Source organism: Physeter macrocephalus, chromosome 2 (assembly GCF_002837175.3).
Source record: "Physeter macrocephalus isolate SW-GA chromosome 2, ASM283717v5, whole genome shotgun sequence".
NCBI classification, from domain to species: domain Eukaryota; kingdom Metazoa; phylum Chordata; class Mammalia; order Artiodactyla; family Physeteridae; genus Physeter; species Physeter macrocephalus.
Genome location: NC_041215.1, coordinates 134,225,322 through 134,239,344, shown reverse-complemented (window position 1 = coordinate 134,239,344; position 14,023 = coordinate 134,225,322). Strand labels below are relative to the sequence as shown.

The 14,023-nt window shown below is 51.5% G+C and overlaps 1 protein-coding gene across 1 annotated transcript in view; it reads left to right on the top strand.

Annotated features, from left to right (window-relative positions):
* Positions 1 to 14,023, top strand: part of AGAP1 (ArfGAP with GTPase domain, ankyrin repeat and PH domain 1) — a 339,370-nt gene that overhangs the window by 198,364 nt on the left and 126,983 nt on the right. The window contains exon 9 of the mRNA XM_055079504.1: positions 9,434 to 9,595. Within this exon, the coding sequence (XP_054935479.1) occupies positions 9,434 to 9,595 (162 nt within the window). The remainder of the gene's footprint in view (positions 1 to 9,433; positions 9,596 to 14,023) is intronic.

The window sequence follows — 14,023 nt, the reverse complement described above, 5'->3', positions numbered from 1 at the left end:
TTGTAATACCAAAAAACAAAGATTTTTTAGTAATATATTGTCCCTGATCCTGCCCGATGAGTAAGTTAGGGACCGTGTGAAAGTGAGAGAGAGGAGAGCTAATATGCATTCACGGTCGGTCCCTTTCCTTTTTTCCTTTTTTTTTTTTTAATAGAGATTCAGGCTTCTTGTGAACATGCATTTTAAAGCAGTTCCTATCTTTCATCAGCACACAGGAAATGACAGTCAGCCTGCCCTCAGAACCCCTGGCAGCTCCTCCAGATAGCGCGGCGGGCTCCCTGCAGCAAATTCATGGTGTCCGCTCTCCAAATCAAGCCCAGTACAGAAGAGTGGAGGGCGACATCCCTCCAGAGGGTCCACAGCTCCCTGAAACGAACCCCAGGGTGGGGATCGGGGAGGCGCATTGGACGTGCAATGGCAGTGGTTGTCGTGGTTATAACACTCGCAGGGATGCCCCCCCGCTCCTTCCCAGCGAGGTGCAGAAGAACGCCTCCCCCGGCATACACATTTGGAGACCCTTGGGAGAAGCAGGGCCATGGGTGTCACGGGCATGGAGCCCGGTCTATTTGCATATCAGCCGGGATAGCAGAAAACCTGTCCACACACCTGGCACTGACGGCCGTCGCCGAGGCCTGCTCCCTGCAACAGTTCATCAAAAATGGCCCAGCTAATGATCGGCTGGGCAGATAATCGGACGAGAGTTAATTGTAAGGTTTGATATGGCATCTTGTCAGCAGAGATAAGTTGTCACGTTTTCCACTTGAGCTGAAACTAAATGATTGTAAAATAAGTTATGAGTGTCCTTGGGCCTGTCTGCCGGAATGATGGCTAAGAATACATTCCTGGCCCATCAGTCTCAAGCAGGCTGCTTGATATTTATGCGAACGGAATGTTATTTTATTCCCCCTCTGGTCATGCTTGTCAGCTCTCCGAGTGAAAAGTGAAACTGCTTCTTTGACTCATACTTCACGTACTGAAGCTCGGAGAGACTGCAGATTGTTACCATTATTGCTTGTATTATATATTTTTGGGGGGTGTGCGTTGAACATTGATGCCCGATTGGGAGGAACTAATGGCCGGCCTTGAGCGCTCGGGACGGCGGTGGACCGGCCTATCCCGGCTCAGCGCCTCGTCTCGGGGGCTCCGGTCCCTCCATCAAAGCCGGTTTAGAGGTGGTGTAATGAGGCGCTTGCCTTTTTTAATTTGGCATGGCTTTCTTCTTTCCGCGTCCCCCCTCCTCTGCTCTCTGCGTGCGCCCTCCCGTATTTAAGGCTGTCGACGGCACCGTCTGTCCCGATGCCCAGTAATTGATACAGAAGAAGGTGCGTTATTTGTACTGCGATCTGTGGGCTCATTTTCGGTGTCTGGGGCTGGGCTTTCGGGGCCTCTTCAGTTTGAAGGATACCTTGTCTGTCGGGCAAGAGGAGTCTGTTGGAAATGGAAAAGCACAGCATAGACGCCTGGTGCGTTTTGATTGCTCATATTTTAAACCAGGGGAATTTTAAATGACTCCTCTTGGAAGGGAGTTCTCCCAGTCTAGAAGCCGGGCATTCATATACGGGCGCCAGGACTCGGGACCCAGTTAGCTAGAAACCAGAGCTTCCTCGACGTGACCCCCGTCCTCGAGAACGGCCAGGGCCGCCAGGGCCCCTCTCTCCTCCAGGCCTCCCTGACCACGCGTGGCCCTGCCCCTCCTGGGCCTCTGTCATGACTCACACTCCGACCTCCTCCTCTGGGCCGTGGCGCAGGCCCCCTCGCATAGTGGACGCTCCGGGTCCGCGGGCAGCTGCCTTTCCTCGCCCAGCTGTCCAGCCCTGAACTGTGCCTGTTCCTGCTCACCCCCCCCCCCAGAGCATCTGGCTCTTCCAGGGACTTCTGTGCCCACCCCCTTAGCCCAGCCAGCTGGACGCCTGACCTCACAGTGGCTGCTTTCCCTCCTCTAGGGAAAACGTTAGGAGCACGTGTCCAGGGCCCGGACCGCGGTGGTGGAGCGCTGACACAGGCGGGGAGGAGGCACGGGAGGAGCTCAGGGCTCCAGCCTCACCTGCAGGAGGACCTGGAACGTCTCTCCATTGGGGCAGTGACGGTTTTCTTGGCGGTACCTTGGCCCTGTGAGCAGCAAACCAGGCCATGGACGGGAAACGCTTCTTGGTCTCCAGGGGACTGGCGCGTGTCCCTTACTTTATTCGTGCTCCTACTTGTCTGTGGAAGAATTTGTGGGGCTTACCAGTGCTGGTCCTGCTTCCTGGTTTCATCATTATCATTATTGCTCTTATGACTAGATGGCAACCCGTGTCATCCTGGAAGCTCACCTCCCTCCTCCCTCCCTTCCTCCAGGGGCCAGGGCAGGGCTCATGTTCTTCTGTTCTCCTCCCCCACCCCCCCGCCCCGCCCCGCTCCGGGCCTGCCCCCGACCTTGGCTCTCTGTCACTCTCACTCTGGGTCCTAGTGGCCCGAGCAGCGGTCCCAGAGTCACATTCCTATTTCTCAAGGGAGGCCATGGGGCCGGCTTGCCTTTGCTCGCCTTGGTGACAGCGGACATGAGGATGGTCCCTCACCTTACTTCTCTCCGCGTGTGGGTGGCACCTCTGTTTACATATGTTTAAATCTGTGCAGTTGGTGCGCTCGCCGTAGATCTGATTCCCCCTTTCCATCCTCTGATCAGATAGGCATCCTCTCAGTCACTGGAATCAACTCGGGGACAGGGATTTTCACCCTCTAGTCTCTGACGTGACCCTGGTGCCTAGGCAGAGCTGGTCCCCGGAGCACAGAGGGCCCACGAGGTGGGCGTGGTCAGTGGAGGGCTCTATTAAGGGAGATACTTTGGCGGCGTAAATAGACTTTAGTCACCATCTTAGCTGCTCACCTAAAAATAGGTTCCAGACTGCTGGAAACTTACCCGGCTGACTGACTGCGGTTTGACACAGAAGCATGCTTGTGGTTACTTTTAAAACTAAGTTGCAAAGGTGATTCTCTGTTACACACCCAAAGCAGTGCCATCCACCTGTGTTACAGCCTCTGCAAGAGAGAATCAACTCTTTATAAAACTCAGTTCCACAGACATGCCTGGAACCCCCATCATTCATCCCCAGGATGTTTCAGGCTCTGTCTTGGTGAAGAGGTTGAAGGACGTTCCTGCCTTCAGAAGGTGTCCAGTCAACGCAGAGACAAAGGCACGGGTGACGGGGTGTACCGTGTCGTGAGGGCCACCTCACCAAGGAGGCGGGGAGGGCTGGACAGGAGGCGACCGAGGGCGATGGCCGGAACGGGGGCCTCTCCCGGCCATCCTGCTTTGGATCCCAGGACCCACAGCTTCCTAGTTTCCCTCCCACCCAACTAGTGTAAGGCCTGGCTGCGGCTTCCCAGCCAGGGAGGGAGCCAGGAACCACGTGGGGCGCTGCTGAGACGGGCGCCATCCCACCGGGACCTGCCCACGGACGAGACTGTGGGGATACCCGGGCCTCAGCAGGGGCGTGTCGGGCAGGCGGGTCAGACGCGGGCAGGCGACACCTGGCACAGGCAGCCAGGAGGAGGACAGCCCTGGGGGCTTTGCTTCAAGAAGGAGCAGAAACCAGGTGGTGGCTGGGTGAGGGCCTGGAGTCAAGGGAGGGTTTCGTTAGGGACGGAGATGATGCAGCGATGCGGCACGTTTAATGCAGGCAGGAGAGGGTGCGAATTGCCGGTGGAAGCCAGTTCACGGGGGAGGGGCGGCCTTGGCAGCAGGGCGGGGCGAGGGGGGCCCCCCGAGTCCGTGGGGACCGGGAACAGGAAGGGGGGTGCCCTCTTCTGGTTGCTGCTTTTATTGTTTCGTGTTTTTGTCTGCAGTTAAATGAAAATGGGGGTCCTCGAGGGGGGTGGTATGGAGGGCAGGGTGTCAGGGGAGTGGAGAAGGGGTGATAGAGTCTCGTGGAGGGGGAGCGATGGATTTACTCCCCGAATGCAGTGGATTGAAGCACAGGCCAGAGGTTGGGCCCCTGTCCCACCCCACCACCGTAAAGGGGCCACACAGTCGAGGAAGCAGTTGGCATGGTGCTGTTCTCTTCCATCCCGGGCCTGAGTCCTGGCGCGGCACGGGTAGGGGTGGAAATCATCAATCATGCTGGGGGCTCTGGTCAGGAGAGGTGGAGGCGGGGGGCGTCGGGGCTGAAATCTGCAGGAGCAGTGCCTGCGATGTCCTCCCGCGGGGTAGGGAGAGAGATGGAACGGGAGGCGGATGTTAGTCGGTGAAGACAGATGGGGCCGGTCGATGGGACCTGAGGCCCCGGTGTAAGTGAGCTGGGCAGACGGGGCATGGGGGCGGGGGGCGGGGGATAGAACCCAGCGGGCCCGGTTCCTGCAGCAGGCGGGCCGGGGCCGGGCCAGGAGAGCAGCGGGTGCGGCGGCAGAGGGGAGGAAGGAGCTTCACGAGGTCACCCGGGAGGGGCCCAGAGGCCAGGATGCTGGAGGGAGTGTGCCCGGCAGGCGCCAGACGTGATCACAGGTCAGGGTGGGTGAGCTGCTGCTGAAACGGTCAGTGAAGGGGCGGGACCTGGGGTCTTGGGCAGCGAGCGGCATCCCAGGGCACAGGCTTCAGAGGGGCCAGGACTCGGGGGGAGGAAGAGTGGTCTGCAAGCAGCAGGGGGGGCTGGGAGGACGCCCCGCCCACCTGCGTGCTTTGTGGTGCAGGAGGAGACGCGTCCCCGGGGGAGAGCCAGGGTAGCTCCAGGGAAAGGGAGCCTCGGGGAGGGTCGCTGGTGTGAGGGGCGCTGCCCGCAGCCCTCACAGAACAGGATTCTGGAGGGAGGAGTCTGAGAGGTAGAAGAAGAATAGAAGAGCCCTTCCGAGCCCACAGGTTTCTCACCACTGACGTTTCGGGCAGGACGGTTTTCTGCGGCAGGGCTGTCCTGTGTGTTGTAGGGTGTTTTTCAGCATCTCAGGCTTCTACCCACTCGATGCCTATGGCACCCCGACCCTGCTCGGTCTGATAACCAAGAATGACTCCAGACGTTGCCAGATGTCGCTGGGTGAGGGTTCCCCGTGGTGAGCCAGCGGGTTACTGGAAACATGGAGCCACGTGGGGATAGACCCCCTGGTGTTGAGGTTGGCCTCCTCGAAAGGAAGGCTGTAAAGGATGCTGATGAGCTTGGCTCTGATGGTCCCTTAGGGCAAGGTGGGTGTCATCGCTCGCAAGTAGTTCCTTCTCGAGACTGGCGCTTAGCTACTTTCTTCAAGCGAGTCAGGAATCTCCCCCTCAATTACACATGTTCTAAGATACTCAGAAACCTTGGAAATGAGATTGCCGTGTCCCTGTCAGTTACTCTGCGGAAAGTTTCCTGCAGTTGGAAGGGGTGAGGGGAGATGCCTAGAAACAGGCGCCTGTCATTTTGGTTTCCAAAATGCTGAATTCTGAGCCCTGAACCAGTGAGTTTAAAATCCAGCCCAGGTAGGATTCTGAATTAGAGTGGTAATACTTCTGTGCTTTGTGTGCGTATAGAAAAGGAAACAGTGATTTAATTGAACAGAGATAGTTCATTAAGGAGAAGAAGTATTAAATGGATTTCCCTTTCTTGTTTTTAAATTGGCAGACATATCTGTAAGTTGGGTACCCATCTCGCTTTCAACAAAGTGTTTGACAAGGCTGTTCCATAGTTTCTTTATAGGCGAGTTCAAAGGTGTCTGAGCTGGATGCACAGGCAGTATGATGTTTCCAGGTCTTATTCAGTGATCACTCAACAAAGCTTCTGGTTGTGGATTGGTGAGTGAAGATTCAAGGCTCTGTCTTGACCTCACCTTGTTGAATATCTTTTCCATTGATTTGGATGAATACACAAAGTTGTGTGCTCAGAACAGCCAACAAGAGCTAAGACAATTGTGAAGAATAACAAAGTGTGGGGACTTGCCCTACCTTGTGAGGTGCCAAGGTGACTAAAGCGCCATAGCGTTCAGGACCATGTGCTAATAGAACACAGATAGATGAAAAGATTATTGGAGAAGAATAGAGAACCCAGAAATAGAGCCACCTCACACATCTGGAAGCCTGTTATATGACCGTATAGCTTATGTATATATTCTGAGCATCTTAAAAAGAGATATCGGTACCCACCTTAAAGAACTGCTGGATAATGGAAGGGACCCAGGTGTCCCTATTATAATGCTGCGTCCACCGCGTGACCAGCATCGGGCGGCTCAGTATGGGGGCGAGCACCTTTAGCTGCCCTGGGAAACAACCATGCCAGCTACATCCAGATAACGGACAGACGGCCAAGGGCAGGAAGCGCCAGCTTTAGGATCAGTAGGGGTTCAGAGATGAGAAATGTTAGTTTGGGAGAGATTGTGACATAAGGATTAAGAGGCGTAGTTGGGAACGAACATCGTGCATTGAATTGAGGGGACACCTGAGGGACAGAGTGAAATAATGAAGCGCCAGCCCTGCTGCAGCAGAGGGCAGCTGTCTCTGCCTGCGCCCCTCATCTGCCTCCGCGATTGGAGGGTCATTGGGACCATTGTTTCCCCGTGACCTCTCACCACACCCGGCACAGGATGGGTTCTTTTTTTTTTTTTTTTTTGCGGTACGCGGGCCTCTCACTGTTGCGGCCCCTCCCTTTGCGGAGCACAGGCTCCGGATGCGCAGGCTCAGCGGCCATGGCCCACGGGCCCAGCCGCTCCGCGGCATGTGGGATCCTCCCGGACCGGGGCGCGAACCCGGTTCCCCTGCATCGGCAGGCGGACGCGCAACCACTGCGCCACCAGGGAAGCCCCAGAATGGGTTCTTAACACTTTAGAGTCAGAGAGGATGCAGTCAGAGGGTGAAGACTTTCGAAACCCGGGCAGCAAATACTTGAAATGTACAAAAATATTCATTGTAAGGTTTGAGCATTGACTAACATGTGAAAGGGTTGCTTTAGGATCAGCCAGTGATCTTGGGGTCCCCGGACCCCTTAGCAACATCAGGCAGCTTCTGAACCCTCTGAAATTGCGCACAAGTATTAACTAGACTAGCCTTTTTTTTTTTTTTTTCTTTTTCTGGGATGCCTACAGCTTTCATCTGATATTCAGTAGGATCTAGTATTTAAAAACCAAAAAAAGTATGTAAGAATTGCCACTTTTAGAAGATTCGTATGGCGGAAGACTGGGACAACTTAAAAGGTGGCAAGCCAGCAGGAGAGAGCCCTCCTGCAGTTAGCTGTACCGTCCAGGCCTGGGGGGTAAGGATCGGACCCAGGGTGAGTGTGGCTTCGGTGGAGAGCAGGTGGGAAGCTGGAAAGAGAATGCAGAAGAAACGGCCACTTTGTGGATAAAGATGCAACCTGGAGCCCCAGACTCCTTGAGGCAGGTTCTCCTGCAGGAGCCGTGGGTTGGCTCTTCACACCCCTCCCAGGACAGGCTCCCAGAGGCCTTTGCTCCACAGGTGACGGGAATATGGAAAGAAGCTTGACCCTTCCGACCGTGCAGATGGGCAAGGGGTCGCTGGTCTTAGGATATCAGGAAGTTGCATCCTAGGGCATTCCTGGAACCGTATTTGTAGCTAAAAAATACTGTGTCCTTTGACAGTTCTCAGTACATGATAAAATGTCCTAGAACGTCAGAAAATGAGAAGATTTTAAATTCATTTTGATTTCGAGTATCTTTATATTTGAAATCATGTCATCCTTCTGTTCAAAATCCTGCCAGGCTCCCCGTTTCCCCCAGAGTAAAAGCCAGGGTTCTAGACAGTGGCCAAGCCCCTTCCTCTCTCCAATGCCATTTGCTGTGAGTCTCCCATCCTCACTGGCCGCGGCCACCCGCACCCCCCTCTGCTTCTGGAACACACCAGGCACGCACACCTGGTCTCCGGGCCAGGTTCTGGCAACTTCCTCCTCCCCCGGGTGCACGTTCACCTTCTCACGCCTTTACCGTCTTCAACTATTGCCTCACGTGTCACCTTCTCAGTGAGACCCACCGTGTCATTTAAAATGGCAACCCCCCCTCACCGCGCTGCCGCCTCCCCAGCGTCCACCCTTCGCGCCCTCCTTTTCCCTCTCCGGCTCTCACCACCTCGTAATGAGCTCTGGGTTGTGGCCCCACTACTGTGTCAGTGCTACTCAGACGGGAACCTTTATCTGTTTTTCTCAGTGATGGATCCCAAACATCTGGAAAAGTGGCTGGCCCACAGTAGGTGCTCAGAAAATATTTGTTGATTGAATGAAATATATCGCACAGAACGTTCTGTCTTTGGCGTTACAAAGATGCTGAATCATGAAATACAGAATTCTTAGAACTTTGGAGGTGTTTGGACGGTGTTCCCCCATCACTTTCAATGGGTACTTTTCCGTTCTGTTGAATTCCATGTTCATTTCAGGTGTTTTAATGGCATTCTGTTCTTCTCTCTGATGAAATACAAACAGACATAATAAATTGAGAGTTTCACTTCCAGTGAATGATCACATTTGCGCACTGGTTTTAAAATTTTGTAAGTAGCGTCTGTGAATCAAAAATTGGCAGGTCTACTATGGACTTCCAACCCTATTGCTGGACGTCAGTGAGAGAGGGAGGTGGCATGCTGATTTTCACCACTAATAAACTAACGTACAGCCATACATAATGTTGGGGGTAGAGGACAGAGAATCAGGAATACCTTTATCTTGTGTGCACACACACAGAATCAACCCCATTTAAGATGACACTTTCATATGGATTCCTAAGAGTCTTGACTTCATTCCTAATATATCTCAGTAATTATGGGAAGAGAAAAATAAGTAAAAAGCTTCCCACCTCCTGCTTTCCTTTTCCAGAACTCCAATTATGCAAAATAGAGAACTTTATAAGTAAGACAGAGAAAGAAGTATCATATTATACTGCTTATATGTGGAATCAAAAAAAAATGGTATGAATGAGCTTATTTACAAAACAGAAATAGGGTCACAGATGTAGAAAACAAACTGGTTATCCGGGGGCAGGGGGGAGGGAGAAATTGGGAGATTGGGACTGACATATACACACTCCTATATATAAAATAGATAACTAATAAGGGCCTACTGTATAGCACAGGGAACTCTACTCAGTGCTCTGTAATGACCTGTATGGGAAACGAATCTAAAAAAGAGTGGATATATGTGTATGTATAACTGATTCACTTTGCTGTACAGCAGAAACTAACAACATTTTAAATCAACTAGACGCCAATAAAAATTAAAAAAAAAAAAATGTTGGAGAAGCACTGGCCTAAAAAAAAAAAAAAAGAGAGAGAGAGAACTTTAAATTCTCCAGAGCATAAGGATGATGCCAAGAGGAGAGCCTGCTTTTGAATTGCAGGGGCACTATGACCTTTTAACATGGGATGCTCTGGGCCTCCGGTCCAGGTGTTATTTGCGGAGCTTGATATGGCGCTGGAGGAACGTTGCTGTAGTACTTTTGCGAAGTCTACTTTTTACGTGTTGACCTTTGCATTCTTTTGCCTTTTCCGGTCCGGTGGCAGACACGGGGCTCGGTGACTCGGTGTGCTCCAGCCCAAGCATCTCCAGCACCACCAGCCCCAAGCTCGACCCGCCCCCCTCCCCTCACGCCAACAGAAAGAAGCATCGGAGGAAGAAAAGCACCAGCAACTTCAAAGCCGATGGCCTCTCAGGCACCGCTGACGGTAAGGCCTCCCGGGACTTCGGGGCCAGAGTCCGCGTTTCTGAAAATTAATTTTTATTTGTTCTCATTTGTGGAATCATTTATGCTCAGAACCACAAATGCACAATAACGCAGGTCAGTGCGTGTGCTTTTTGTTAACAAGGTGGTGCTAGGGGACCCTCTCTTCACTCACTGATTCTCGAGACTGTTCAACCACAGCAGCTGTCTTCCCTCCTGGCAGTGGCTGCCTGGTCGATGGTACCGCTGGTGTCCCCTTCATAACGTCTGGTCAAGTTGTTTGGTCTTCCCCGACCCCGGCAGCCTGGGGTCAAGGTGTCTGCTCCAACCGAGCCGTGCCATGTTGTCTTCCTCCAAAAGAGGTCGGCGCCTCCTAATTTAGGAATCTTCCCTGACACCGGTAGGCTTAACTCTAGTACGACAGCCACTCCGATTCTGACTTTCAGCGACGTGTGATGATAAACGCCCCTTCTATTAGTGTCCGTCACTCTTTTTGTTTTGTGAGCTGCATTAGTATTCCCGCTGACACAGTTTGTCTTGCTTCTCCTTTGACTTGTTGAAGTCAGGTTTTATTCTCAGCGATGGCCCGATGTGATCTTTCAGAAGCGGCTCCTTCTGACGGACTTATGTTTTTTTATTCCGTGGATGCAAGTGGAGATACACACGCATGCACACGTACACACACATTATGGGAGGTGAAATTAATGTAGTTTCAATAAACAAGTTAAACAGATACTTCCTTCAAAGGAAAATTAAAATTCCCAAACATGGTTGTGTAACATGAATAATTATTGGTGAGACCAAGAGTAGCAAAAGAATCTGGTTTCAACAAGGATTCCGTATACGCTGGAAATACCCTCATAACTGATACCCTTTTTCTCTATTTCTGCCATACTTTTTCTGCATACTCTTTTGTTCAGACTGTAAGTTTCAGTGTTAAAGAAAGTGCCTGTTCCCTCCTAATATCCAAAGATGAGCCTGTAAACCCACAACGTGTACGTTAGCAGGGAAGGAACAGAGTTTACAGTCCATGCTCTGTGTCATTTACCGTAATCCTGTGAGTTGGTTGGTGGTGTTTTCATTTATAATGAGGAGGCTGGGGTTCAGAGTGTCAGGGAGCTTGCGGGGGCTCTCACGGTGGCAGGGAGGAGTCTGAAAGCCCTTCTTCGCCACATTTCTTACCATGTTGCTTCCCATAGCTTCCTGCTAACAAGTTTAGCCAATAAAAACCAATTCTCTCCTGTTATGATAAATGAGGATGATTCTGTTATATCAGCAGTGGTGAAAAATAATGATTATGGATCAAAGCACCCACCCAGACACCACTGACCTTCCCCTTTGGAAAAGAAATCGGCCACAGATGCTGAGCATTGATGAGACACCTTCCAACAACTTGAGCAAAAAGCGCCCCCAGCCATGCACAGATGGCCACACCCCACCAACAAAAGGCCTGAGGTAAAGCCAGGAAGATGCATGGCCTCTCAGCAGGGTGGGGAACCTGTGCCCCACATACGCAGGGGGGAGTAAGATTTGCTGTACGGAAAGGCCTCATGCCCATTTCATGGATAAATATCTTACCGTGTCTGTCATGTGTTTCCAGCCAATGACTTTTTTCAGAAGTGTCTGCCACTTGGTAGAAACTGGTGATCGAGTCCACCAATCACTGCATGACACGCATTTTACACATTCTCATCCTCCCACCCACCTACTGACGTAGTGAAAGCTGTGTGAATAGGATACAGCCTGAAAGTCAGTTAGTAGTGGTTGTGCCTGTTTAATCGGGCTGCGGGTGCAAATCAGCGTCCCGGTCATCCAGTGAGTTTGCAGAAAATTTGCCGAGTGACCGGAAGCTTGTTGGACGCCTGAGATGTTTCCATCTGCCACCGCCCGAGTTACTGAGGTTGTACTGTGTGCTCCAAGCAATAGCCTATGACGAGGCTGAGTCAGATCCTCAACCCCAAACCAACCACAGACCCTTTTATTAAAGGGCCTCACTGCTGAGGCAGTGATGCAGACAGAAAGACAGACTCTCAGCCACCAAAGAAGCACCCAGATTAGAAACCACAGCAGCATCTCAGGCATGAGCGATGAGTGATGGTTGTGTGTGTTCAGAAGTTCAACACTGATGATCAGAGAGGAAGCTGGGCCTCACTTTGTAGTTAAGAGGACTGTCTCTGTGATGCCACAGTGTGACGTCTTTCCAACAGAAAGTAAGACAAGTACTCTGTAAAAAGAAAACGTATCCTTTTTCCCGAGGAAAAGTTACCTACCGACCTATAAATGAGTCAGTTTTCGGAGACAGGCTGTATTGCACTGTATCCAAGGCACACTATCGTTTTTTTCTTCACATTTTCGCATCTCTGAAGTCAGAATGCATCGTTCAATTGAGATCATGTTCGATTCAATGATATACAGTATTTTTTAGTACTCTTAGCAACTCTTATTAATCAAAGTGTATTGTGGGAACCATCAAAACTAAGCCTTCTGTTCTTGAAATGAAAGCTAGTTGTATATTTTTAGAGGGTTGTTTAATTTTAATTGTAAAAAAATATTTCTCTTTCCTGAAAAGCACTGTGACTTGTTATTACCAGTGTATTCTCTTTTGCTTGACCTCGTGCTGGAAAGTCGCAATTGCAGATGCAAAAAGTTCTCTAGACGATGTCCATAAAGTAGGTGAACTGTGTAGTTTTTGACATACCCCATTGGAACAGATGACTAGACTCAAGTCTCTTTAGAGTATAAGAAAAATAAAATTCAGCTCTTTCAATCAGGGTCCCGGGAAAAACGTGGCACCCTCAACTGGGTCGTTGATGGGAATTTTCCACGGGGACTGTCTACAGAGGTGTGGGCAGGGTGTGGGAAGAGCTGTAGGGGTGGTGCAGACTCCCAGCGGGGTGACGGGGAAAGGAGGGGCCGGCTATGAGGACCCAGAGCGGGCGGTGTCTGGGGGAGGTCTCCATCAGGAGCTCTGTCCTTCAGCAGAGGGACATGTGCCACCCCAGTGACCCAGAGGGTGAGGGAGCACAGGGGAAGCGTCTAACCTCACCCTCCTCCCTGCCTCTGGTCTCAAGCCGCCACCTCCTTGACCAGACCCAACCAGAAGCCAAAGGGTGTGAGAGCTACTGCTGCCGCCACCCAGACCTGCCTCTGAGGGCGCTGGAGGGCAGGTGGAGGTGAGCCAGCGGAAGCCGTGTGCTGCCCGCACCTTTCACGGTGCCTCTTACAAGCCCCTGGGCACGTCTGTCCACTGATCTTTCATCAGCGCGGTAGACCGGAAGCCTCTGTCCACCGTGGCCCCCGAGGGCCTGGCCTGAGCCCCGCCGAGGGAGGGGTCGGAGCTCCCCAGATGCACTTCTGAGCCGTCCCCCAGCCAAGTCCGAAAGGGAGCCCCCACGCCCTTCCCAGGCTCTTAGCTGAGCGCAGAGGTTCTAGCGCTGGATATTCCTTACCTTTGTGGCATCTTTGTTCAGAAAGTAAAGGCTAAAGTGTATCATCAGTATTTATGCTGCCTGAAAAGCCAGAAACTCTCTGTCCACCTGGGGATCCTTGGTGCTCCTGATGGAAATAAGGATCTTCCTTCCATGAATTCCTCGCTGCCCTGGCTCTCATCAGACTCGATTTTAGTAGTTCTTTTCTGCAGAAGAACAGTAGTTCTACACAGAATGGTAGAAAATGCTGTCACCATGGGACTTCCCTGGTGGCGAAGAGGTTAAGAATCCGCCTGCCACTGCAGGGGACACAGGTTCAATCCCTGGTCCGGGAAGATCCCACACGCGGCGGAGCAACTAAGCCTGTGCGCCACAGCTACTGAGCCTGCGCTCTAGAGCCCGCAAGCCACAGCTACTGAAGCCCGTGCGCCTAGAGCCTGTGCTCCACAACAAGAGAAGCCGCCACAATGAGAAGCCCATGCACCACAACAAAGAGTAGCCTCCGCAACTAGAGAAAGCCCGCGTGCAGCAACGAAGACCCAACGCAGCCAAAAATAAATAAATAAATAAATAAAATAAATTTTTTAAAAAAGAAAATGCTGTCACCTAAATTAAGAACAATCATTTCCTTATACTTACAATTTAAAATGAATGGACAAAATACCTGTATGCAGAAAACTATGACACTGATGAAAGAAATTAAAGATGATACAAACACATGGAGAGATATACCATGTTCTTGGAATGGAATAATCAGTATTGTGAAAATGACTGTACTACCCAAAGCAGTCTACAGATTCAATGCAATCCCTGTCAAATTACCAATGGCATTTTTTATGGAACTAGAACAAAAAATCTTAAAATTTGTATGGAGACACAAAAGACCCCAAATAGCCAAAGCAGTCTTGAGGGAAAAAATTGGAGCAGGAGGAATCGGACCCCCTGACTTCAGACTATACTACAAGCCTACAGTAATCAAGACAATATGGTACTGGCACAAAAAC